General features: G+C 41.9%; 2 protein-coding genes across 5 annotated transcripts in view; one reads left to right on the top strand and one right to left on the bottom strand.

Annotated features, from left to right (window-relative positions):
* HSPBAP1 (HSPB1 associated protein 1) overlaps positions 1-1,952 on the bottom strand; it is a 41,231-nt gene extending 39,279 nt beyond the window's left edge. Inside the window, exon 1 of one of the 4 annotated variants that reach the window (XM_084871665.1) lies at positions 328-1,952. In XM_084871665.1, the coding sequence (XP_084727791.1) occupies positions 328-391 (64 nt within the window). In that variant the 5' untranslated portion in view covers positions 392-1,952. The remainder of the gene's footprint in view (positions 1-327) is intronic. The other 3 variants (XM_084871664.1, XM_084871666.1, XM_084871667.1) reach the window with 3 other exon arrangements.
* A 188-nt stretch (positions 1,953-2,140) lies between these two features.
* SLC49A4 (solute carrier family 49 member 4) overlaps positions 2,141-22,572 on the top strand; it is a 67,840-nt gene continuing 47,408 nt past the window's right edge. Inside the window, exons 1-2 of the mRNA XM_084871715.1 lie at positions 2,141-2,631; positions 11,672-11,765. Of these exons, the coding sequence (XP_084727841.1) occupies positions 2,295-2,631; positions 11,672-11,765 (431 nt within the window). The 5' untranslated portion in view covers positions 2,141-2,294. The remainder of the gene's footprint in view (positions 2,632-11,671; positions 11,766-22,572) is intronic.

Genomic DNA, 22,572 nt, shown 5'->3' with positions numbered 1-22,572 from the left:
GAGGCCCCAGATATCTCCATTTGCCTCAAGAGAGGGCTCCAATTTCACACATTTAATTTTAACCCACCGTAACATTCGAAACACCGTCAGGCATGCAACAGCACCGGTAAGGATGCGGGGATACAGGGCCTGTGCGAGGATCGACAATCTGGATGCCACAACGTGAGAACAGCCACGTTCACTAGAAAACAACTCCCCTCACAGCTTGCTGCAGGACCAGAGAGACCTGAGACAGACGCTAGTAGACCAAACGGCCGCCTGGGAGGTGCCGAGAGAGTCAGCTGGCACAGGGTGGTACCCAGGGCCTGACCTCAGGCCGGCACCTACCTTTCTCCTCTCCAGTTCCAGCTGCAGCGCCGGTAGCGGTGGTGGCCCCCGAGCCTGCCGCCATGGCTAGCTTGGCTCCAGCTCCGCTCGAAACCCAAACGTGGAGTAGAGAGTGAGAAGGGTCCCAGGGGGACGGAAAGCTCTGAAGCCCCGCAGCCCCGCAGCCAGCTACGGGCTCTTCCGGAAGCGCCGCTCACGTGCAAGTCATGTGACCGGCGCTGGGCGGGGCCACGCAGGTTTGTTTTGATTCCGTTGAAGTCCAGTAATGTAACCACGTGGTCTCGGTTGTGGTTCTTTTTGCCTTCCCCGGTTTCATCCTTCTTTCAATGCCGTCTTTTCTTGGCTTCGTTTCTGCTCCTCCTCGTTTTCTAGTCAGAGCCGTCCTTTCGGCCTTGGTGATTTCCTCTGTCCAGTGATATTGGAGTTTTAGGGAATGTTTGCCTTTTTTTTTTTTTTGGTGGAGCTCGGAGCAGTGGAGTAGCCCTGCGTCCCTTTACTCTGCTAACGCTCTTACCAGCCTTGGACACTAGATCTCACGCTTCTCCCCCTTTCCCTTCCCACCTGTTTTTTTTTTTTTTTTTTTTTTTTTTTTTTTTTTTTTTTTTTTTGCCCTTCTGGCAGCAACACGATTCCATTTGGTTTTCGTGGCTGCCGGGGAATATGAACCTCGATCAGATGTCCTGTCATTGTGTTCCCTATGACTCATTGCCCCACCCAGTCTCGCCAAATCGCTTAAGGGTTTCAAGGGCACTCTCCGGCAGTTGTCAGTCAGCTTCTAGATTTGTATAGCAAAATAAACAACCGTCAGCTTGATCCAGAGATCAACAACCCCCACCCTTCTCGTTTACTTTCTCGGGTCAAAACCATAATTGGATATGGAGCTGGGCTAAAATCTTTCAGTGCAATTTTTTTTTACCCTCAGCCGAGGATATATACTAGTAGAATTGATTTGAGAGAGAGGAGAGAGAGGAAGAGGAGAGAGGAGAAGGGAGGGAAGGGGAGAGAAGAGGAGAGAATGAAGGGGAGGGAAGAGTAGGAAAGGGAAAGGAGAAGAGGGGAGGAGAGGGAAGGATAGGGTGGGGAGGGGAGGGGAGGGGAGGAAGGAAGAAAGATCTCTTTCCTCCAGTAAGCACCCAGACCCTGGATGAACCTGCAACCTCGTTATGTGCCCTGACAGAATGGAACCCGCAACCTCTTGGTATACAGAAGGACCCTCCAACCAAATTGGCCACCGGGCCAGGGTACAAATCTTCCAGTTTAACGATCCTATCTTTATTGCTCGCTTATTGTTGACAGGAAAAAGTAGAAACATTGCCTTTACATATGAGTAAAACTGGCTCGTTCATAATCTCATTGGATCTGTACTACAAGAACCTGATAATACCAGGCAGTACTTACTGTACATTAAAAACATTATTTTCAAGTGGCAACACTTGGGTCCCTACAACACCTCAATTTTATTCTACCTCCCCCTATAATTTCTGAAGTGAAAAAAAGAACCCCAAACTAGAAGCAAGCATTCGCTTAAGTGACCAGAGGTCAACAAGTTGTTTACTGGGCACATGATGCAAAACTTGGACACTTCCTCAAGCCACTCGGGGTTCTTTGCCCAACCTCCTCTGCTACAGCCTTCTCCGGCTTTTTCCCGCGGTTAGCCGCCTCCTCCCTGCCTCCCCCTTTCCTCACGGACCTCCTTCTGGGACGCCAGCTCCTCTCCATCTCTCCCCATCCCGGGGACCCGTCCCCCGCCAGCACCCGGGCCTCCGGGAGCCCGCCGCACCTGCCACCCCTCCCGGCCCGGGACCCGCGCGCGCGGCGCAGGCGCAGGCGCACCAGGCGCGGCCGGGAGGCCAGGGCGTCCGCGGCAGCAGCGCGGCCTCCGCCCGTTCCCGTCGCCTCCCGCGCGGCTGCTCTGCGGCCGCCCGGACCGCGCTGGGCAGGGGCCCCGCGGGCCGCGCGCGGTCGCCATGGGCTCGGGCTGGAGCAGCGAGGAGGAGCGGCAGCCGCTGCTGGGCCCGGGGCCGGGGCCCGCGCCGGGCACCGCCTGGAGGAGCCGGGAGGCGGCGGCGCTGCCCGCGGCGGCCCCCGGCCTCGGGCGGGTGTACGCGCGCCGCTGGCTGGTGCTGCTGCTCTTCTCGCTGCTGGGGTTCGCGCAGGGCCTGGTGTGGAACACCTGGGGCCCCATCCAGAACTCGGCGTGCCAGGCCTACGGCTTCTCCAGCTGGGACATCGCGCTGCTCGTGCTGTGGGGGCCCATCGGCTTCCTGCCCTGCTTCGCCTTCATGTGGCTGCTGGACAAGAGAGGTGAGGGGCCGGGGGGTCGCTCCTGGGGGGCCTCCTCTCTCTGAGTCTCGTCTTAGAGGCGGTCAGAGGGGACGGGAGCGTTGCCGGCACCCCATTCCTGGCGTGGAACCCTTTGGGCCCAAAGCAGCAAAGACGGGAAGGCTTCTTCGCAGCTATAATGGTTTTTGTTTTGGTTTTGTTGTTTTGGTTTTTTTTATCAAGGCTCATTATTAAGGTGACCCGACGTCCCGCTTTTGGTGGGACAGTCCCGATTCTTAACCATTTGTCCATCAGCGTTTTTAAAAAAAAGTCCCGATTTTTTTTTTTTTTTTTTAAAGAATCAAAAGCGGGACGTCTGGTCACCTTACTCATTATGCAACAACAGAGATAAAGCGTTCTCTTCACATTCACATTTTTTTTTTGCGTTTTGCGGACCTCAGAGCCTTCCCGTGCGCGTGCTGTGTGGGTTTTTTTCTCTGTGTGTATGTGTGTTTTTTTTTTTTTTACATCTCATAAAAAATGACTGATGCTTCGACTTCACATGAACTTGGGGATGTTGAGGGTGAAAGGTCAGAAAAATAGGTGATGCCCGGATTGAAGGAAGCAATGAGCTGGCTTTGCCTAATAGATGACTCCAGGCCAGGAAGAGCTGTTGGGAAACTCCGGATCTGACTCTGGTCTCTGGGAACCTCAGCTTTCAAGTGTGTGAATGGACTAGGTGGCTGTGGGAGTTGAGATTTTTAATTGTCAGATAAAACTTGCAGATAATCGAGTCTCTCTCTTCACAGAATACTCTGGTCAGATATCTCTCACTTTACCACTTGCCAGTACGATTCTTTGAGGAGGAAGGAAAAGGTCATAGGATTGAATGATAAGGCATTGATTTATACCACACAAGCACAAGCAAATGACTCATGATAGATGTGGTATAGCTGCTGAAAGGGGGCAGACGATTTTCAGGCAGACGAGCATAATGTCAAAAACAAGAACACATTTGACAGGCTCTGCTCCAGTGTTCGGTTCTGATCATTAATTTTACGAAGGCTGTTGACAAGCTGGATGGAATACCTTAGAAGCTGTGTGGCAAGGATAATCAAGGATGTAAAAATCATAATGTGTAACATGAAGGGAACTGGGTGTGTCAGGCTTCAAAAAGAAACTTGAGGCAGAATATAAAATATGTGGAGATCAAGTGAAAGAGGAATTAGACTTAATATGCGTGGGTCTAGGAGGAAGAACTAAACTGAGTGAAGTTACAGAAGGAGAAGCCACACAAGGAAGAACCTTCTAACAATGAAAGGTGCCCAACCCTGGAAGGTGTGTCTTGGTTGGTGTGGAACCTCTGGGCAGAGCAGGCGCTTACACAGAAGACACGCACTAGGTGCTGAGATAGGGGTTTTGTTCTGAATGGAGGTTTTCTTATTTTTTAAAATATTTTTTTTATTGATTTCAGAGAGATAGAAACATCAGTGATGAGAGAGAATCATTGATCAGCTGCTTCCTGCATGCCTCACCCTGGGGATTGGGCCTGCAATCCAGCCGTGTGCCCTGACGGGAAATCAAACCCTGACTTCCTGGTTCATAGGTTGATGCTCAACCACTGAGCCACAAGGGCCAGGCGGAGGTCTTCTTTTCATTTCTTTTTTCTTTTGTTTGTTTTGTTTGCTTTTATTTATTTATTTATTTTTCTTAAATATATTTTATTGATTTTTTACAGAGAGGAAGGGAGAGAGATAGAGAGCTAGAAACGTCGATGAGAGAGAAACATCGACCAACTGCCTCTTGCACATCCCCTACGGGGATGTGCCTGCAACCAATGTACATGCCCCTGACCAGAATCGAACTCAGGACCTTTCAGTCCGCAGACCAACGCTCTACCACTAAGCCAAACCGGTTTTGGCTGTTTTGTTTGCTTTTAAACTAAATTATAGACTTTATTTAGATTTCACTAGTTTTTCCAATGTCCTTCCTACCCCCTCACCCTCCCACACACACACAATTCCAGGGTTTCGGTGGAGGGTCCCAAATTGTGTTTAGTTGTTATTTCTCCTTAACCTCCTCCAATCTGTGACAATTCCTCAGTCATTTCTTACAAGGTTGGCTAACTTTAGAGGCAAATGCTCTTTTGTTGTTTCTTTTTATCAGGAGCAATTTCCCATATTGTTCACTGAACTTAGCCACCCTTATTTTTATGATGGAGAAATGTTAATTTTTATCCTTATTATTATAATTCTATCTGCTATCTCTGGCCAGATAAATTAGGGATTACCTATTTGCTTCATAAAGCATGTTACTTTTAAGAGTTGTTTCAGAGTTCCCGTGAATATGTAGTGAATTCAATGTTTTCAGTTGGTTGAAGCAGTAAAAAATAAATTTAAAAATTCTCTCTTTTAGGAAGTGGTTTTCCTTTTCAGTAGCAGAAAGCCAATCAGCATTTATTTGTTGGTTGTTCTGCTGCAGATAGTCCATCTGCATACATTGAAAGTGAGTTCTTGCTATTGTTGGGTTCTAAAGCATCTTTCTCCCTGGAAGGTAGAGGTAGTTGTCTGGCCTTCCTGCTACCATGCGTCACAGCCAGCTGAGCGTCGAACCTGTTTCTCTTCCTGAGGTTGGCTCTGTACTCCTTTACCCCTTTTCACTTTCCAGCAAGGAGATCAGAAGGACTAGCTAGTGAGATACGAGGAGAGCCAAAGGCTAGTGTGCCCCAGAAGCCAAAGGAAGAAAGGTTTAAGAAGAGGTAACACCTACATGTGTGCTAAGCTCTGGGAGATAGCCCTCACAGAGTCTGCATTCTAGTGAGAAGACCCAAGCATCATGCAACAATAAACTTAAATATTTACTATGTCAAATGGCGAATGGTGCTTTGGAAAATAAAGTAAGGCAAGGGAGAAAGGGAGTGTGATTGGATAATACTCTGTATAGAGTGTCAGGGAAGGCCTTAGTGATGCATGTGTTTGAGGAGACACCTAAAAGGATTCTTGGCTTGTCAGTTCTGGATAAGACTGTTTTTGGAAAATATGAAGGTTTAGCATATCCAGGAGCAAACAAGTTTGGCATATCCAAGAGCAATGAGGCCTGTGTGGCTGGAGTTGATCCATGAGGGAAATTGCAATTGTGTCATGGATACAATTATGGCAAACTTAAGGTCAGAGTGTAACCAACAGAGAGGAGGACTAAGCTGGGGTAGAGGACATGATTGTGGAATAAGAAGTCAGAGGACTGAACGGGCAAGATATTATGAAAGGATCTGCACAAGAAATCACCAGACTTATGAAAGAAGTGGTGTCCTAAGGAGTAATAATGAGCCAATTCATTTTCAAGTAGTGAAGGTGAATGACCTGGAGACAGGTATGTCATGGTCTGTAGCAATTGCAGCCAGGAGTGGTGGGTATTACAGTCAGATAGAGTGAAATCAAAGGCTGTTCTGGCCATGGTGGAGTAATAAGAACTGCACATATCATTCCACCTTAAACAACTAAAAACGAAACCAAAGTATATGAAACTGGTTTTTAGACATTGAACAACCAGCAGAGCAAGGCAGTGATTCCTGTGGTTGCTTCAGCTTACTACCTGGAGAGAATTTCCAAGCAGCACTGAAGGGATGGCAAGCCAAACAGAGTCCTGCTGTTTTCATTCATTAATGAATTCATGTATTATTGATTTCAGAGAAGAAGGGAGAGAGAAAGAGAGATTGGAACATCAATGACGTGAGAGAACCATTGATCAGGCTGCCTCCTGCACTTCCCCTATGGGGGATCAGCCTGCAACCTCAGCATGTGCCCTTGACAGGAATTGAACCCGGGACCCTTCAGTTCACAGGCTGACTATCCACCCAGCCAAACTAGCTAGGGCACCTGCGGTTTTCTAACGCTGAGGAGACAATTGAGGATTCAAAGAGGTTAACGTAGCTAGAATTCTTAGCGTAGACTACCAGAGAGGAGAAATGCTTCATAGAGAGCAAGGTCTAGATCTACAGGGAGTTCCTCTTGAGTCTTCAGCTAGATCTACTGGTCAGTAGATACGTGTAAGGAAACTATTATAAGTCTGGAGAAAGGACCACCAAAAAGGAGCAAGCAGAACAATCCCCAAAGTTTATACAAGGCTTGGAATAGTTCACTTTCCCAACAGACACCAGTTTATAATATATAGGAGGTCGGGTTGAATATTCAGAAGGGCATTGCCTCAGTAGTAAAGATAGATGATCCCTAGACCAGTGATCGGCAAACTGTGGCAAACGAGCCACATGTGGCTCTCGAGCCACAGTTTTCGCTCTGTTGACTAATGAGTTGGCCAACCACTGGGATAGGGGCTTAATCACAAGGAACAACAACAGCCTGTTATTATTGGAATCTGGAGTCTAGGTCAGTGGTCGGCAAACTCATTAGTCAACAGAGGCAAACTGCGACTCGAGAGCTGCAGTTTGCAAACCACTGCCCTAGACTAAAGGATGTTCTGGTTTCACCTAGTAAAGCTTAAACGATCAAAGGTAACTGTATCTCAGAACATTATTCAAATATATTTAAAGGAGTGGGTGGGGGTGGGGGGGGGAAATCTATTGCAAAGAAGGTAAAAATCAGAGTGCCCAATATCCAGATCAGAAATTACCAAACATGCAAAGAAGCAGGAAAATTCAATTCATAAAGATGAGAAAAATCAATCAATAGGAACATACTCAGAAATGTCGCAGATAATAGAATTAATAGATAGAGACATCAGAACAACTAGTTTAAATATATGATATATGTTCAAGAAGATAGAAGAAAGCAAGGAGAGAGACAGAAACAAAAGACCAACATTAAACTTCTAAAATGAAATGTGATCTATGTCTGAAACCAAAAAATATACTCCTTAGGATGTTTCAGAAGAAAAGGTAAGTGAACTTGAAGACAGCAATAAATGCTATCCAAACTGGAACACAGAGAATAAAAGGCTAAAAGCTAACAAAAACACTGACAAGCATCAGTGGGCTGGAGGACAATTTTAAGTAGTCTAATAAAGGAGAAGTGAGAAATAATGGGAAAAGGGTATAGAGTGAGATGAGGGGTGTGTGTGTGTGTATATGTGTGTGTTTATGGGGGTGGGGGGTGGGGTGGAATGAGAAATTGAGAAATAATGGCAGAAATATTACCAAATTTGATATCCACAAATCTAAGAAATTAAAAAAATCCCAGCAGAAGAAACATGAAGAAAACTATACCAACACACATCATAGTCAGATTGGCTAAAACCAGGGAAAACCTTAAAAGCATCGAGAGAAAAGAGATTAGGGAGCTTAAGGGATGAGAGAGTTATGAATTACAAGTGGCTGGGGAAACAGTTTTCTCAGGAGAGAGGTTTCAATGAAGAGTATTTAGAGAAGAGCTTGAGAATATAGGGATTCCACTGACCCACTGATTCTGAGTACCTCAGACCCACTGATTCTGAGTACCTCAGAAGGCAGGCACAGTGGAAAGGTTTCAGGAGTTGGGGAGGGGGCAGGGGTGAGGTTAGATTAGGGGTTATATGAAGCCAAACTGGGATATGGCTTGGATCCCATCATGGGATCTCTCTTGACTAATGCAAACAGGAATAACAGGCACAATGTAATTAGTCCTGATGGGCTCCAAGACAGATTGTGCTGGCCAGGCTGTGACTGCTGGTGATAGGGCGGCTAGAGGTCTTACAAGGAGCAAACAGGGCTTGCCTTCACTCCAGCTGATAGAAGTGTGGAGCCTGGACAGAGTAGTCTTTCCAGATAAACTTTGAGGCCATAAATGCTTTCTTTCCCAGGCACCTGATGTAGAGACTCCATTCCTGCACTAAATAGGTGCTCAGCAAAAAAAGGAGTAATCTCTTCTATTGGAAGGAAGCTTCCTGCAGTATCTGGATTCCATATAGGAATCGAATTTATTTTTATTTTCAGTCATGTTTAGTTTACCAAAATCGTTCTAATACCTCTCATCACATGGTGTGTGCACTCACATCCTAGTACTACTGTAATCACTTGGGATCTGGTTATTTAAAGGTGTGAGATGTCTCTTAAGCCTATTTTCCTGGGGTCCTCTGGATATCTTTTTGATTACATACAGTTATAGAATCCAGTCGGGATCTGAATGAAGTAAAGAAAGCATCGTATTCAAAATTGAGCATCACTTGGGGTGTATTAAGTAATACTTAGCAACAGTAAAAAATAAGCAAGAAATCCACAAACTGTACTTGCGAGGTTGCTTTAGTAATTATATTTTGACAGCTCTTTATTCTTAAATGTTTGTATTAGGTGTTATGTTATCATTTGTTTGATAAAAAGCACACTTGAGTAGAAACATGTGCTAGCCTTGAACAGTAGTAATAGGGAACCTGGTTATCTGGGCCATATTGCCATAACCAATGATCTGCTGCTCACTTACATATCAAATATTTAAAGGAAAAATAAATGTCAAGTAGAATGTAAGCCTATAATCCCAAATCTGTAAAATCTTATTCAGCATCTCATAGGGTACCCATTTTGAAAGTTTAGGATATTTATGATCATAAATGTACTTTCTATTAATTACATTCTATTTCCAGTGGCAATCATGTAATATTTTTAAAGGGAAGGAGGGAGAGAGAGAGAAAAAAGAGAGAGAGAGAGAGACACCTTGATCAGCTGACTCCTGCACATCCCCTACTGGGGACTGAGCCCACATATGCCCTAAGAATCCAACCAGCAATCTTTTGGTGCATAGGAAGACACTTAACCAACTGAGCCACATCGACCAGGACTACAATGTGGTTTTAAAATATGTGTTCTGTTAGTAGAAGCAGCAAATGAGCAATGTGTATGCATTGCTTGTTACTGAGAAGCACAATTTTCTGTGCTATTCCTTCTGCCAAATTGCATTAATCATGTTCAGCTTATGAAGAATATTATAATATTCAATGTAGTGTCTACGTGTGCCTAATCTGGATATCAAGTTTATTTTCCTCACTAGGTTTAATCTGAATAATTATAGTTTTGTTGATTTTCAGTTTTCTTCAAGCAGAGAAGCCCTTTGAAAAAACCATTAATCATCTCCCCTTTGCCAAAAAATGAGAAAGATATGAAAAGAGAGAAAATTTTGCATTAAACAATTTGTCTACTCACTGTGAAATGGTTTTGAAGAGGTGTTGAGTTTGGGAGAAATTGGAAGAAATTTTTCGACCCCTGCCACATGCTCACTGTGAGCCACTGTGTGATGTGGCTGCTGCAAACAAGAAGGCGGCATTCATGTAGAAGCAACAGCAGCTTTCCAATGGCAGGATGATATAGTTCCACTTTCTTATTTAGATTATTGTGTCTAGTTTTTGGTACCTTCTTTTTATATTCTCTCTTACCCTGTTATCTATGTGACCAACCAGAGGCAAACATTTTAAAAATAATTGTTCATGCCAAAACTGATAGAGCATCGGCCTGGGGACTGAAAGGTCCCGGGTTCGATTCCGGTCAAGAGCATGTACATTAGTTGCGGGTACATCCCCAGTAGTGGGTGTGCAAGAGGCAGCTTATCGCTGATTCTCTCTCATCGAAGTTTCTAACTTTCTCTCTCTCCCTTCCTCTCTGTAAAAAATCAATAAAATATATTTTTTTAAAAATAATTGTTCATATTGTGATACAAAAGGCAAAGCTATCTAACCCAAATTTCTTCTAAAGTCCTAAGCTATGTTTTCTTTTTCTTTTATTTTTTTAAATATCTTTCTGTAAGTTGAAAGCCATCTGATAAATCAAGAAAAAGAAAAAGAAAGACCAGTATTGTGTTACTAATCAAAGGATTCTCAAGATCACCTCTTATGACCCTATAACAAGCATTAGCTTATCTATACTATCAATAGTAAAAGGGTAGACCAGGAGACCTTCTGGACATCCTTCCGGACAAAGCCATGGTGGTGGGGCCAAGGCAGAGACCATCAGACCAGTTGGGGTAATCAGGCCAGCAGAGGGAGGGCAATTGGGGGTGAGCAGGTCTGCAGTGGAGGGCAATTTGGGGTGAGCAGGCCAATGGGAGGGGGCAGTTGGGGACAAGCAGGCCGGCGGGGTGGCGGGGGGCACTTGGGAGTGAGCAGGCTGGCAGGGTGGGCAGTTGGGAGCTAGCAGAGCTAGCAGGCCGGCGGCTGGGGAGGGGGGGGCACTTGGGGGTAAGCAGGCCGGCAGGCAGAATGGTTAGGGGTGATCAGGCAAGCAGTCAGGTGAGCAGTTAGGTGCCAGTGGTCCTGGATTGCGAGAGGAAAATCTGACTGCCGGTTTAGGACATCCCCCAGGGGTCCCAGATTGGAGAGGTTTAAGAACACCCCCTTTACCATGCACGGATTTTGTGCACTGGGCTACTAGTCATGATTATAATATAAAATACGTAATTAGCCAGTTGTCATTTTTGGATAAAATTTGAAGCAATAATGTAACACATTAAAAAATGTTTTAGCGCCCTGGCCAATTTGGCTCAGTGGATAGAGCGTTGACCTGCGGACTGAAGGGTCCTGGGTTTGATTCCGGTCATGGGCACATGCCCAGGTTGCAGGCTCGTCCCCAGTTGGGGCTTGCAGGAGGCAGCCTATCAATCATTCATCCATCAATGATTGATGTTTCTATCTCTCTCTCCCTCTCCCTTCCTCTCTGAAATCAATTTAAAAGTTTTAAGTTAAAACTACCACTCTTTAAAAATATATATATTGTCGTGAAAGTTTAGAGTTTTTGCAGTTTGCATTTGAAAATTAGAAATTTTATATTGAAGATATAAAACTAAAATACCTAGTCCTTTAAGTTTTAAGTTTTTCCCCCCTATATTTTTAGTGTTCCATATGAACAAAACATTCTAGCCATTTATTTAGAAAAAATCAGAGCTAATGAAACTTCTTTTATTCTTGATGTGATCATTAAATTTACTATTAACATTATAAAAATTTCATTTTCAGCATGTAGAGGTCTTTTGTCCATGTTGGGTATTATGGGGAAAAGCTATAATATTTTATTATAACATTATTATGATTGAATAAAAAAAACCTTTGTTCTTAACTGAACTTACTTGAAGAGAAAATAGAAAATAATCTGGATGTTTTTGTTTCCTTTTAGGTCTTCGGATAACTGTGCTCCTGACATCCTTCCTCATGGTTTTGGGAACTGGTCTAAGATGCATACCTATATCAGACTTAATGATTAAAAGAAGGTAGCTCCTATAAATAACTTAATATTATTTCCCCAATTTTTCTTTGGTTATGAGTATGTTATGTATGTTTGCTTATAAACTTTGAACAGTTCTATTTTTAAGATGATCAATAGAGGGTCATATTTATGGTTGCATTTATTTTCCTCTCTATATAATGATTAATTTATTATACATTTATTAGTTATATGGAAGACATTATACTAGTTATTTAAATAAAAAGAGAACAAGTTCATCTTCATGTTATCCAGGTGCTATAATAACCACAGGAAAATAATAGTTTATCATAAGGAAGAATGTCATAGAAGAGATTAAAATTGCTCTGAGAGACAGAAGTTTTGTCTGAGGGTATGAAGAAGAAGAGTTTGTGAAAGAGCTGATAATTAAACTAGGTATTGAAGGATGAGTGGAATTCTGGTAACTATTGTCAGGGGAAGGGGAGTGGAACATCAGGAACAAAGGCCTGGAGGCAGGTAAGTGGAGGCCTCTTCTGTGCTGGGTAGGTAGTTTCATTTCTGCCACTGGGGTCCATGGATTTATTCTCCGGGGATGTAAAGTATAAGAAGATTTAAAATTTTTGTTTTCCTTTCGGTTATAATACTGTATTAAGAATTATTTTTACCAGTAACAATCTATATTTAAAAAACATTTTTATTTATCAAAACTTCAGTTTCTTAAATGGTATCCTTAGATGTTACCTTGTAAACCATTAAGACATTTTTTTCCCTTTAAAAAGGCTCCATAAAATTCTCGATTTTGGGAGATACTGGTCTATAGAATAAGATATAAGAATGGAATGTGGCCAAAACCGGTTTGGCTCAATGGATAGAGCATCGGCTTGGGGACTGAAAGGTTCCGGGTTCGATTCCGGTCAAGGGCATGTACCTTGGTTGCGGGCATATCCCCAGTAAGGGGGTGTGCAAGAGGCAGCTTATCGATGACTCTCTCTCATTGATGTTTCTAACTCTCTATCTCTCTCCCTTCCTCTCTGTACAAAATCAATAAAATATATTTTAAAAAAAATAGAATGGAATGTGAAGAGATGAGTTGACAAAAGAGTATCCAGATTATGTAGGATCTTGATGCTACCCTATATAGTTGTATTTTCCTCAAAGGACAGTTGTGAGCCCCTTAGGTTCTTAATCAGAGCAGCAGTAGGGTCAGACCCATGTGAGTAAACTACTGATTTGAGGTGTGTAGGATTAATTACAGAGCCTGCTGGGAGGAGACCAGGAAAGATGCAGTGAAAGCCCACGCTGGAGACCTTCTGTTTGTTTATGTGTTAACTCATTTATTGAACAGAGTTAACTGCACTATTATGTGTTCTGGGAGTGGGGAATACAACATGGAACACAGTAGACAAACCATGGCTCATGGAGTTTACATTCCAGTTGGGGAGGCTGGCAATAACCTAGGTGAGTAAGTAAAATATGTAGTATGTGCTATGGAGGAAAAAAAAAAGTAAAATAAGAAAGATTTGAAATGTCAGGAGAAGGATGGTAAAATTTCATAAATAATGAAAAAACCTCGTTGGGAAGTTCACTTTTTTGGATAAAAACTGAGGACGGAATGATGCATTATCTAGGGGACACGAATTCTAAGCAGAGAGAATAACAAGGGGAAGGGGTAGGAAGGGAATGGCATGACTTGGCAGGGAGATAGTGGCTTGAGTTGAGTGAGAGACTTCAAGGGGAGAATAGTAGAAAATGAGACCAGCGCAGTTATGTGTGGAGGTGGGAGTGTGAGCTAGGAAACCACTGGAAGTTTTGAGTCAGGGAGAACCAGAGTCATAGTCTGCTTTGCTAAGAATAGACTCAAACTGGAGGTCAAGGCAGGAGTAAGGAGACCTACTAGGAAACCAGTGCTATAAACTAGGTAAGAGAAGATGGTAGCTTGGGCCATAGTGGCGGCAATGGTGGTGGTGAGAAGTGGTCAAATTCTTTTCTTTTTTTTTAAGTATATTTTTATTGATTTCAGAGAAGAAGGGAGAGGGAGAGAGAGAGAAACATTAATGATGAGAGAGAGTAATTGATCGGCTGCCTCCTGCACACCTCATACTGGGGATCAAGCCCGAAACCCAGGCATGTACCTGACAGGGAATCGAACCGTGGCCTCCTGGTTTATAGGTTGACGCTCAACCACTGAGCCATACCAACCAGGCTAGAAGTGATCAAATTCTGATTATGTTTTGAAGGATTTGCTGATGGATTGGATAAGAAGATAAGAAAAAGAGTAGAGTCCAGAATGACTCTGGGAAGTTATGGGAATGAAAAGAATGGCACAGATATGAGAAAAAGAAATTGAAGGCAGAGTGTTAAGGTTTCACTCAAAGAATACAGGAGGAGGGAGGAGTAATTTTAAGGACAAGATGTTGACTTTCATTTGAAAAATAATTTTTCCATTTCAAAGTAAATACTGCTCATTTTCAAATTTTTGAAATGTTATCTTTCCAGAAAATATAAACTGCAAGTATTTCATATTTTACAAGGAAGACAGCCAAATCATTTGGGTTCCTATGGAAAGCTAGTCTTATTTCGTTTTCTGAGTGAGGTTTTAATAGATTACTTTCATTATTGTGTTGATTACTTTCATTATCATTATGGTCTTAATTTTTCAAATATCCAGGTTTTTTTCTAAGCACCCTCAGCTTTTAAGTACAAATTTTAGGGTAAGCTTAAATTCCACAGAACATTCTTGTAAAATGCTTATTAATATATTTGTTAGCTTTTCTTCTGTTTGGGGTCAACCATATTATTACTTCTCTCTGGTTTTATATCCATGCCTTTATATACTTTCCAGATATAAAATTCCAGGAATAATAAAGAGTTGACACTCTGTTTTGGTGGAGAAAGTGGTATGAAAAAGAAATAAAGCTCATAAAAAAATGTAAACAAAGCAGGAAAGGGAAGAAATAAAATAGAGTTCAGAGAGATTGAATCGTTTATGAAAAAACTTCAATAATGAAAATAAGAGAAAGGTAAGGGTTATATGTAAATTTCCCTAGTACAGAAATATAAACTTTTTGATGTAAAAGTGAACAATTGGTAGATTTAAGAACTAAGACTTGTCTCTGTTTTTACATATCATATTCCCCTAGGTCAATATTTTTTAGAAGTATGGTCCATAGACTACATGATTATTAAAAATACAGATTCTTGGACCTCACTCCAATCCTACTCAGTTAGTCTCTGGAGTGAATCCCAAATCAATAATTTTAACAAGTTCCTCAAAGGTTCAGCTATTGCATCTAATTCAAAATCCAGGACTTATGGTTTCTGCGGAATCTTTGTGGCTCTCTGTGAGTAATTCCTTTGTTGTTTGTGGCTTTGGCTTTGTCCTCTGCGAGGCTCTTTCTTGTCCAGCATCCTCATTGTCCACGCCTGGGGATGCTGGAAGAAACGCTCTTTGTGAGGCTCCACAGCTCTGCATTGCCCTCTCTGCCTGGTGCTGGTCTGGGGACCGGAGGACTGCTTTAGGCATCGGCAATCATAAACGCTTCTAGAACTGTTTTGTAATGTCTTCCCTCTAGAAAGGAACACAGCCATGCCGACACCTTGATGTTAGCCCAGAGAGACCTGTGTTGGACTTCTGATTTATAGAACTGAAAGATAATAAATTAGTGTTGTTTTAAAGCTACTGAGTGTGTGATACTTCGTTATAAGAGCAATAGAAAACTAGTACACCACATTACTTTTGTGTGTGTGTAGGCATTCGTGTGTGCACGTATGCGTAATTTTTAGTGATGTTCAGTGCTGGTAAGGCACGTCCTGTCATGCACTACTGAGGGGAATGGAAATTACTACAAACTCATTTGAAAATCAATTTTGAATTAAGTTTTATGAGGGCTGAAATGTTCATATCTTTGTTCCATTGATCTTAAAGAAATAATTTGGAAAGTGGCAAATATTTACATATAAAGATGGTCACAACAGCATTATTAATATTAGCAAATAAGTAGCAAACATTATAAAAATGCTTAAATGGTTTTTTGTACATCTGCATAATAGAATGCCATGGAGCCATTATAATTATAATAATAAATTATGTAGAATCTTTAGTGAAATGATAAAATGCTTATGGTAGACGGTAAAGTTAAAAATATTTAGTGTGTAAAACTGTATATTCTATATGATATCTGTGGTTACCTATGCTTAAGTATTGATTGGGGGGGGGTGAAAGAAAAAAAAAGATTAAAAAAAACAAAATATTAATAGTGCTTGTGTGAGTTATTTAATTGAATTACTGAATGTGTTCATTTTTTCCTTCTCTTTGTACTTCTCTACTATGAGTATATATACTTTTAAGCTAAAATACAAGATATAAGATAGGAGACAAGAAAAAAGTTATGAGACAAATGTGGGGAAGTTGACATCTCTTAGATCAGTTCATTTCCCCCCTGTACCGTGCTGAGAGATTATTGCATTTGGCTTTAATAAAAACTCTGTGAGATTGAATAGAAAGGAAATAAGTGATTCAACAAAGATTACATGGTTAATAAATTTAGCTAAGACTAGAAGCAGAGTCTTCTGATGTCTAATCCAGTATTCTTTTTCTGTACTTTCTATAACTGGTACTTGATAAATAATTATAATCTTCTTTAGGGATAAGACTGTAGTCCTCATTTTGTATTCTCTTTAATGTCTAGCTGCAGGTGCCTTCACTATAATAGATATTCAATAGATATTTTAATTGAATCTTAATTGGCCAAAATTATTAAAGACACAAAAGTGAAATCAATTTTTATAAAAGAAAACTGAGGCTGTGATAACAGTCTTTAGAAGGCTCACTTCCTTTCCACCACTATCTCTGTTTCTTTCTTTCTAACTTCCTTTCTCCTGTAATTGATTCATAACATCTCTGATCCTTTTTATCGCCCTATCTTTTCTTGGGCTACATGAAGGAAAACTCTTTCTAGTACTTTTGACATTTTCAATATCCAGGAATTCTGTAACACATGAGTTTATTCTAACATACAGTGATTAAGAATTGGAAAAATTGGGTGTGAACCATTGGCATATTGAGCCTTAGAGGGAAATATTTTATAGATTCTAAATTATTTCATATTAAATATATATATAATTTAAGATAAGATTGCTGTACTTACACTAATCTGTATCTGCAATTTTATCTCCAATGCTAATCATAATAAACTGAAGGTTTATAAAGTAGATTTATGCACAGAATAAAAATATACTAGCTACCGTATGCCTTTGGATCCTAGAATCTTAGGTTGTCTTAGCAGTCAATGATTTTTATTATTGTTATTGTTAACAGATAACCTTCAGAATGAGACCATGTAGAAGAATAGTGAGATTTGTGGGCTGATGAAATCATTTTTAATTTTACTTACTAGTCCTGGCTCAGCCATTAGCTAATTGTATGACTTTGGAGCTCCCCCAATACTTTTAGAGGTAGGAAAGTTATAAAATTATGAGTGTGATTTTAAACATGGTAATAGCCTTTCTGGAGCTCAATTTTTCTATATAACGAGAAGGGTGGATTATCTAGGTGAGGTTTCAAGTCTTTTCCAGCTATAAAAATTCTAAGGCTACAATATCATATTATTCTAAGTAGAAAATAATTTAGGAATAATAGGTGTTTGTTCCAGGATATCAGAAAGCAAAAAGTTAGGATATCAGAATACCATTAAATACAAACAGAAGTGTCAAGTACATTCGAAAGCATGAACTAGAGACCTTTAGTTTGAACTTTTGCTATTGGCATTTCTTTGAAACGCTGTAGTATATTGAATAATACGAGAGGGAGTGCAACTGAGCACAAATACCACATGGACCACCTGGCCTGAGCCTCTCTAGGGCAGGGGCACTAATTGAGGGCAGAAAGTACTCAGGCAAGGACAGGACTTGGTAAGGCCTATTTAGGTGTCCCCCTGGCCTCCCACAGGCCAGCAAACCTCAGCAAGACTGATACTGATGGGCAGCATTCGGCCTTCCCTGTCTCTGCGGTATAGTTCTGCTGGTGCTGGAGAAATTCACAAATTTCTAATCTTCCTCTCAGCCGCTATAGAAATTCCCCTCTGTCTTAACCACTTTGCTACTGGGCCTCTGGGGATGGCAAAAACCAGACCTCAGAAGTAGGCAGAAGGTAGTACGGAGAAAAGAAAAAAGACCGGAGGGACAAAGGGAGAAAAGAGGAGAGGGTGGGAGACGGGGAGAGGGAGTTAGTTGAGGGGTCAGTGAGAGGAGACCGGGATGATCTGTCACAGATTGGTCTGCAAAGGTCAGTCTTGCTATCCCCTAACTCTGAATACACACCTGCTTCATCAGGCGTGGAGTTTCCGGTGAGGAAGCAAGAGTTCGGCCCTTGAATTAATTAGTCGGTTTCCTGGGTGCTCCCTTTCTGCTACAGAGCTTATTGCCCAGGAGACAAAACTGCCTCCTCACACCTTAACTTCTCACCCTTCTCAAGTCCACTGTGCTTGGGACAGTACTAAAGTATTGGCCTTGCTTTTACCACCCTGAGTGTCTTTTTTTAAAAAATGTTTATTCCCAAATATTTGTTAATTACTTTATTTTTCATGTTGCTGATTTTGAAACTTAAAATCTACATGTGGAACTGGCATGATGCATGTGTTGGGTAACTGGGATTTTTAAAATATATATTTTTATTGATTTCAGAGAGGAGAGAAGTGGGAGAGACAGAAACATCAATGATGAGAGAGAATCATCAATTGGCTGCCTTCTGCATCCCCACACTGGGGATCGAGTCCACCGCCCAGGCATGTGCTCTGACCCAGAAACCATAGGTCCATGCTCAGCCACTAAGCCACACCGGCCGGGCCAGGTGACTGAGATTTCTAAAGGGCAGGTTTGCTGTGTATCGCAGTGACCCCACCTGCCTCTACTGGAATCGGTCTCTGCATTCCTAGAGAGCGTCCACACTGCCTCAGCTCTTCATGAAGCACTCTGGGAATTCATCAGCCATGGGCCTTACCCACAAGGAATTTAACTGTTCCTTGCGAAACAAAACTGAAGCACGCAATGACACACAAAAATAGACATTAAGTTACACGATTCGCTTCACTTCACTGGGGATTGTGAATCACTCCTCTTTTGTTTATCTGCATTATTTTTAACATTCAGCTCAGATCACTAAGTATTAATTTCTGAAAGCCAGCTTCTTCCACGCGTGCTTAGAAAGCATTAAGACAATCGTAATGAGGTGCATTTATCTTTCATGACATGAAGGCAGAGAGACTTTTCAGTCCAGACTGATCATTTAAGCTCGGTGCTTTCCTTTTCACAGTGCTAAGCTTATATGCCTAACTTCTGTTCTGGCATCTGTTTCTAACTATCAATATGGATAGTCTAAATTGAAATTTCCTTTTCCTCAGGAAGCATACTGCTTTTATTCGGATCAGGAGTAACCTCCTTGTTGCCGAATCCAGTGGTTACATTTCAGTTAAACTATCTCTCTGTTAATTTTGATTCTATCACCACTCACTCTCATCTTGATACCCTTTTCTTCTCAGTTGCTATAATGTTCATCTTTACTTTTATTTTTTTTTTCTGGCTCTATAATTGCTCCTCAATCCTTTTTCTTGACTCTTGCTGGTCAGGGCATATACTATACATGGGTTTCGGCTTGATTCCCAGTAGGGGAGTGTGTGTGTGTGGGGGGGGGGGAAGGGGGGGACGCTGGGTGGCCAGTTGAGATCTCTCTCTCTCTCTCTCTCTCTCTCTCTCTCTCTCTCTCTCTCTCTCTCTCTCTCTCTCCTTCCCTCCCTCCTTCCCTTTCTTCCTCCCTCCTTCCCTTCATCCCTCCCTTCCCCCTTCCCTTTCTCTAAGCATGTTCTCGGGTGAGGATTAAAAAAGAAAATATATATATTGGTACTCTCCAGTCATTCACCTAGCTATATTGTGTGGTTAGGACCAGTTTTCCAAACCATCCTCTCCTCTGTAACCCCATTCTTGTTGCCAACACTGCCAAAGGGTCCTTGTCCTAGACTCCATCCTTGAAAGTGTCCCACTCTGTTTTTCCTTTAGTTAAGCCGCTCCCCTTGAGCTGAAGAGTCTGTAGGGCCAAGGAAATGTGAAATGTGTGTGTGTCCCCTCACCCCTGCCCACCGCTATCTAGCTACACAAGACCCCAGAAATCCCTGCAACAGGCCCCGTTCCAGGTCTGTTCTTCCAGAGGAGACTGCATGCCCCGTGTGTGCTCCCTATGCCCACGGGACCGCCGTTCTGAAGGGGATAGATGGCACTTGGATGGAATTGGTCATGTGCATACCTGTGAAGCCCTGGGTGCTGTAGATCAGAGCCAGAGGTCAGAGGAGGAGGAGGAGGAGGAGGACATGGCAGGGACCTCCACTGGTACGCCCGTCACAGGCCCACAAGCATTAGGGGTAGGACTAATTATTGCCTGACTTTCCTTTATATTCCTGGTACAGTGCTTCAACTACTTTTAGTGATTCTTAAGGGCCGGGGCTTTACCTTTTTAACTTTATGTTCCAGTGTACATAGGCCTAGCACAATACCTACCCCAACACACAGTGAATACTCGCTATGTTTGTTGAATGAGTTAACAACACAGCTTATAATGAATAATTTAACATAATTCATCTTCTTCATTGTCCTTATAAAGTTTGTATGGTTTTATTATGTCTTATGGCCAGCATTTTTCCAGAAAACATGCCTCTAATTTTGCATTACTATTTTATGGGAAAACTAGATTTTATATATAAAACTGAATTTTATTTTTAAAGATATTTTTACAAACAATGTTATAAAATAGAGTTAGTTAATGGTAGGTAGCATAAAATAGTGTCAGGCAAACATAAAATTCTTGATAATACAAGTTAGTGTTATATCATGATTATCAGGACAACAGTGCTTATAACCAGTTATGTGAGTAACTATCAAACCCTGAGGGGCTCTGGGATACTAGCGTGAGAAGAAGCAGGAAAACTTAAAGATGCTGGTAAGAACGGAATTGGGTTTTCCTGCCAGGTTTCCCATGAATTCTGAGGGTAACCCCAAGATCCTGAATGTCCCAGTTCTACTGAGCTCATTTGTGAGGGGTGTGTTTGTGTGTGATTACCTGTATGAGCCATCCTGCGCTGTCCAATTGTTTTAATACAAAACACACATAATTATTTAAATTTGAGTGATTTTAAAGTACCAACTCAGCATGTTTCAATTCGAGATGACTTCAGTGTGATAATACACACTTGTTCTAGGTTCAGCCCCCAGCTTCAGTGGCCTTGGAGACGGAATGCCCCAGTATCACATCTGCTTTGGTTTCTACTTGAGCACATGCGCCACATTGAAGTGAGGGATACTCCAATCTGAGAATTGAGTAAACTGAATTTGGATGATCCTTACATTATTTCAGCTCACATGATCTGACCCTTAGGTTTGCTATTTGGAAAATAGTCTATTCATGATTCCACAGAGGAGTATCAAAATGTTAAGCCATGGCAATAATCTTAGTTTTAACCTTAGTTTTAACCTTTTGAGGATTCATACTGTTTTGTCATTTTTTATTTTTAAAGGGTTTTTTCTTCCTTATTCTTCTTCTATTCTTAACATTTTTAACCCTAATAAAATAAACTTCTTCCACCCCTCCCCTCTCTAGGTGAGATGAGTCTTTTAGGAACACCTTATTAAAAGTATTAAATATCAAAGCAGTTACCTGTATGAGCCATCCTGCGCTGTCCGATTGTTGTGCCATCACGAGTCATGACTAAGGGAGTCATGATTAATACCACTTAGTTATTGTTTCAAGAATACTTTTATGATGAAATTGCTGTGTGGCAGCTTGGGATCCACTGACTTTTGGAGGAGGCATTCAGTTTATAAATACTAAATGGTTTTTGTCATCTAGAAAATAGTTCCCCTTAAACAAGAAGATTTTAAAATGTCTTCAGTTGCTTTAATTTAATAATGACACGTGAAACTATTTAGCCTTACAATAACTTTTCCAACATTTACAAAGATGTGAGCAGACCTAGTTCACATATTTTACCTCCCACTCACTTATGCTTCTATATTAAGGCCCTACCTCTCTTCCAAATAATTGTTTGTTACTTCCTTCTGCATTCAGAAACCTTTAAGTAAGTAACTTACTGTGGCAATTCTTCATAAAGAGGATTTGATGCCCATGTGATTAAAAGGCAAAACAAGCACACACAAAAAGTCATTACTATCATGTATATGTCACATACACTTTCCCTGCCCTTCCCTTTACCTTTAAGGCAGAAGAAGGTAGACTCACCTCCTTTTTTGGGACTTCTGGCTTCTTTTCTTCTTCAAGGCATGTGCATGTGTATGTCGGGGATGGAAAAAGAAATGTTGGGAAAGGGTTTGCTCAGCAAAGAGCAGGACGAAGCACTGAATAAAATGCTGAGAAAAGGTGGGCAAGAGAACACGTGGAACGGAAGAAACTACTCTTCACCAACCCTTACAAGGCATCTCAGTTGGAGAACTAGAGCCAGAGGCACTAGCGATCCTGTGATGACAGTCCCTTAACCTAACAGGCGCTTAGTACCTGCTTATGTAACTTAACCCCTCATTTCATGGGAGAAGAAAGGGACTCCCTCAAAGGTTAGCCAGTGCCATTCAGCTAGTCACATCACATCCTCTGATTCCTCCACTAATTCCTCTTCTATAAGAAGGTACTGCCGAAACCGGTTTGGCTCAGTGGTGGAGCGTTGGTCTGTGGACTGAAGGATCCCAGGTTTGATTCCAGTCAAGGGCATGTACCTGGGATGTGGGCACATCCCCAGTGGGGGGTGTGCAAGAGGCAGCTGGTCGATGTTTCTCTCTCATCGATGTTTCTAGCTCTCTAT

This window comes from Pipistrellus hanaki (assembly GCF_964339955.1).
Source record: "Pipistrellus hanaki genome assembly, chromosome: 2".
Taxonomy (NCBI): Eukaryota; Metazoa; Chordata; class Mammalia; order Chiroptera; family Vespertilionidae; genus Pipistrellus; species Pipistrellus hanaki.
The sequence above is the reverse complement of the archived record's forward strand: the minus strand, read 5'-3'. Positions and strand labels throughout refer to the sequence as shown.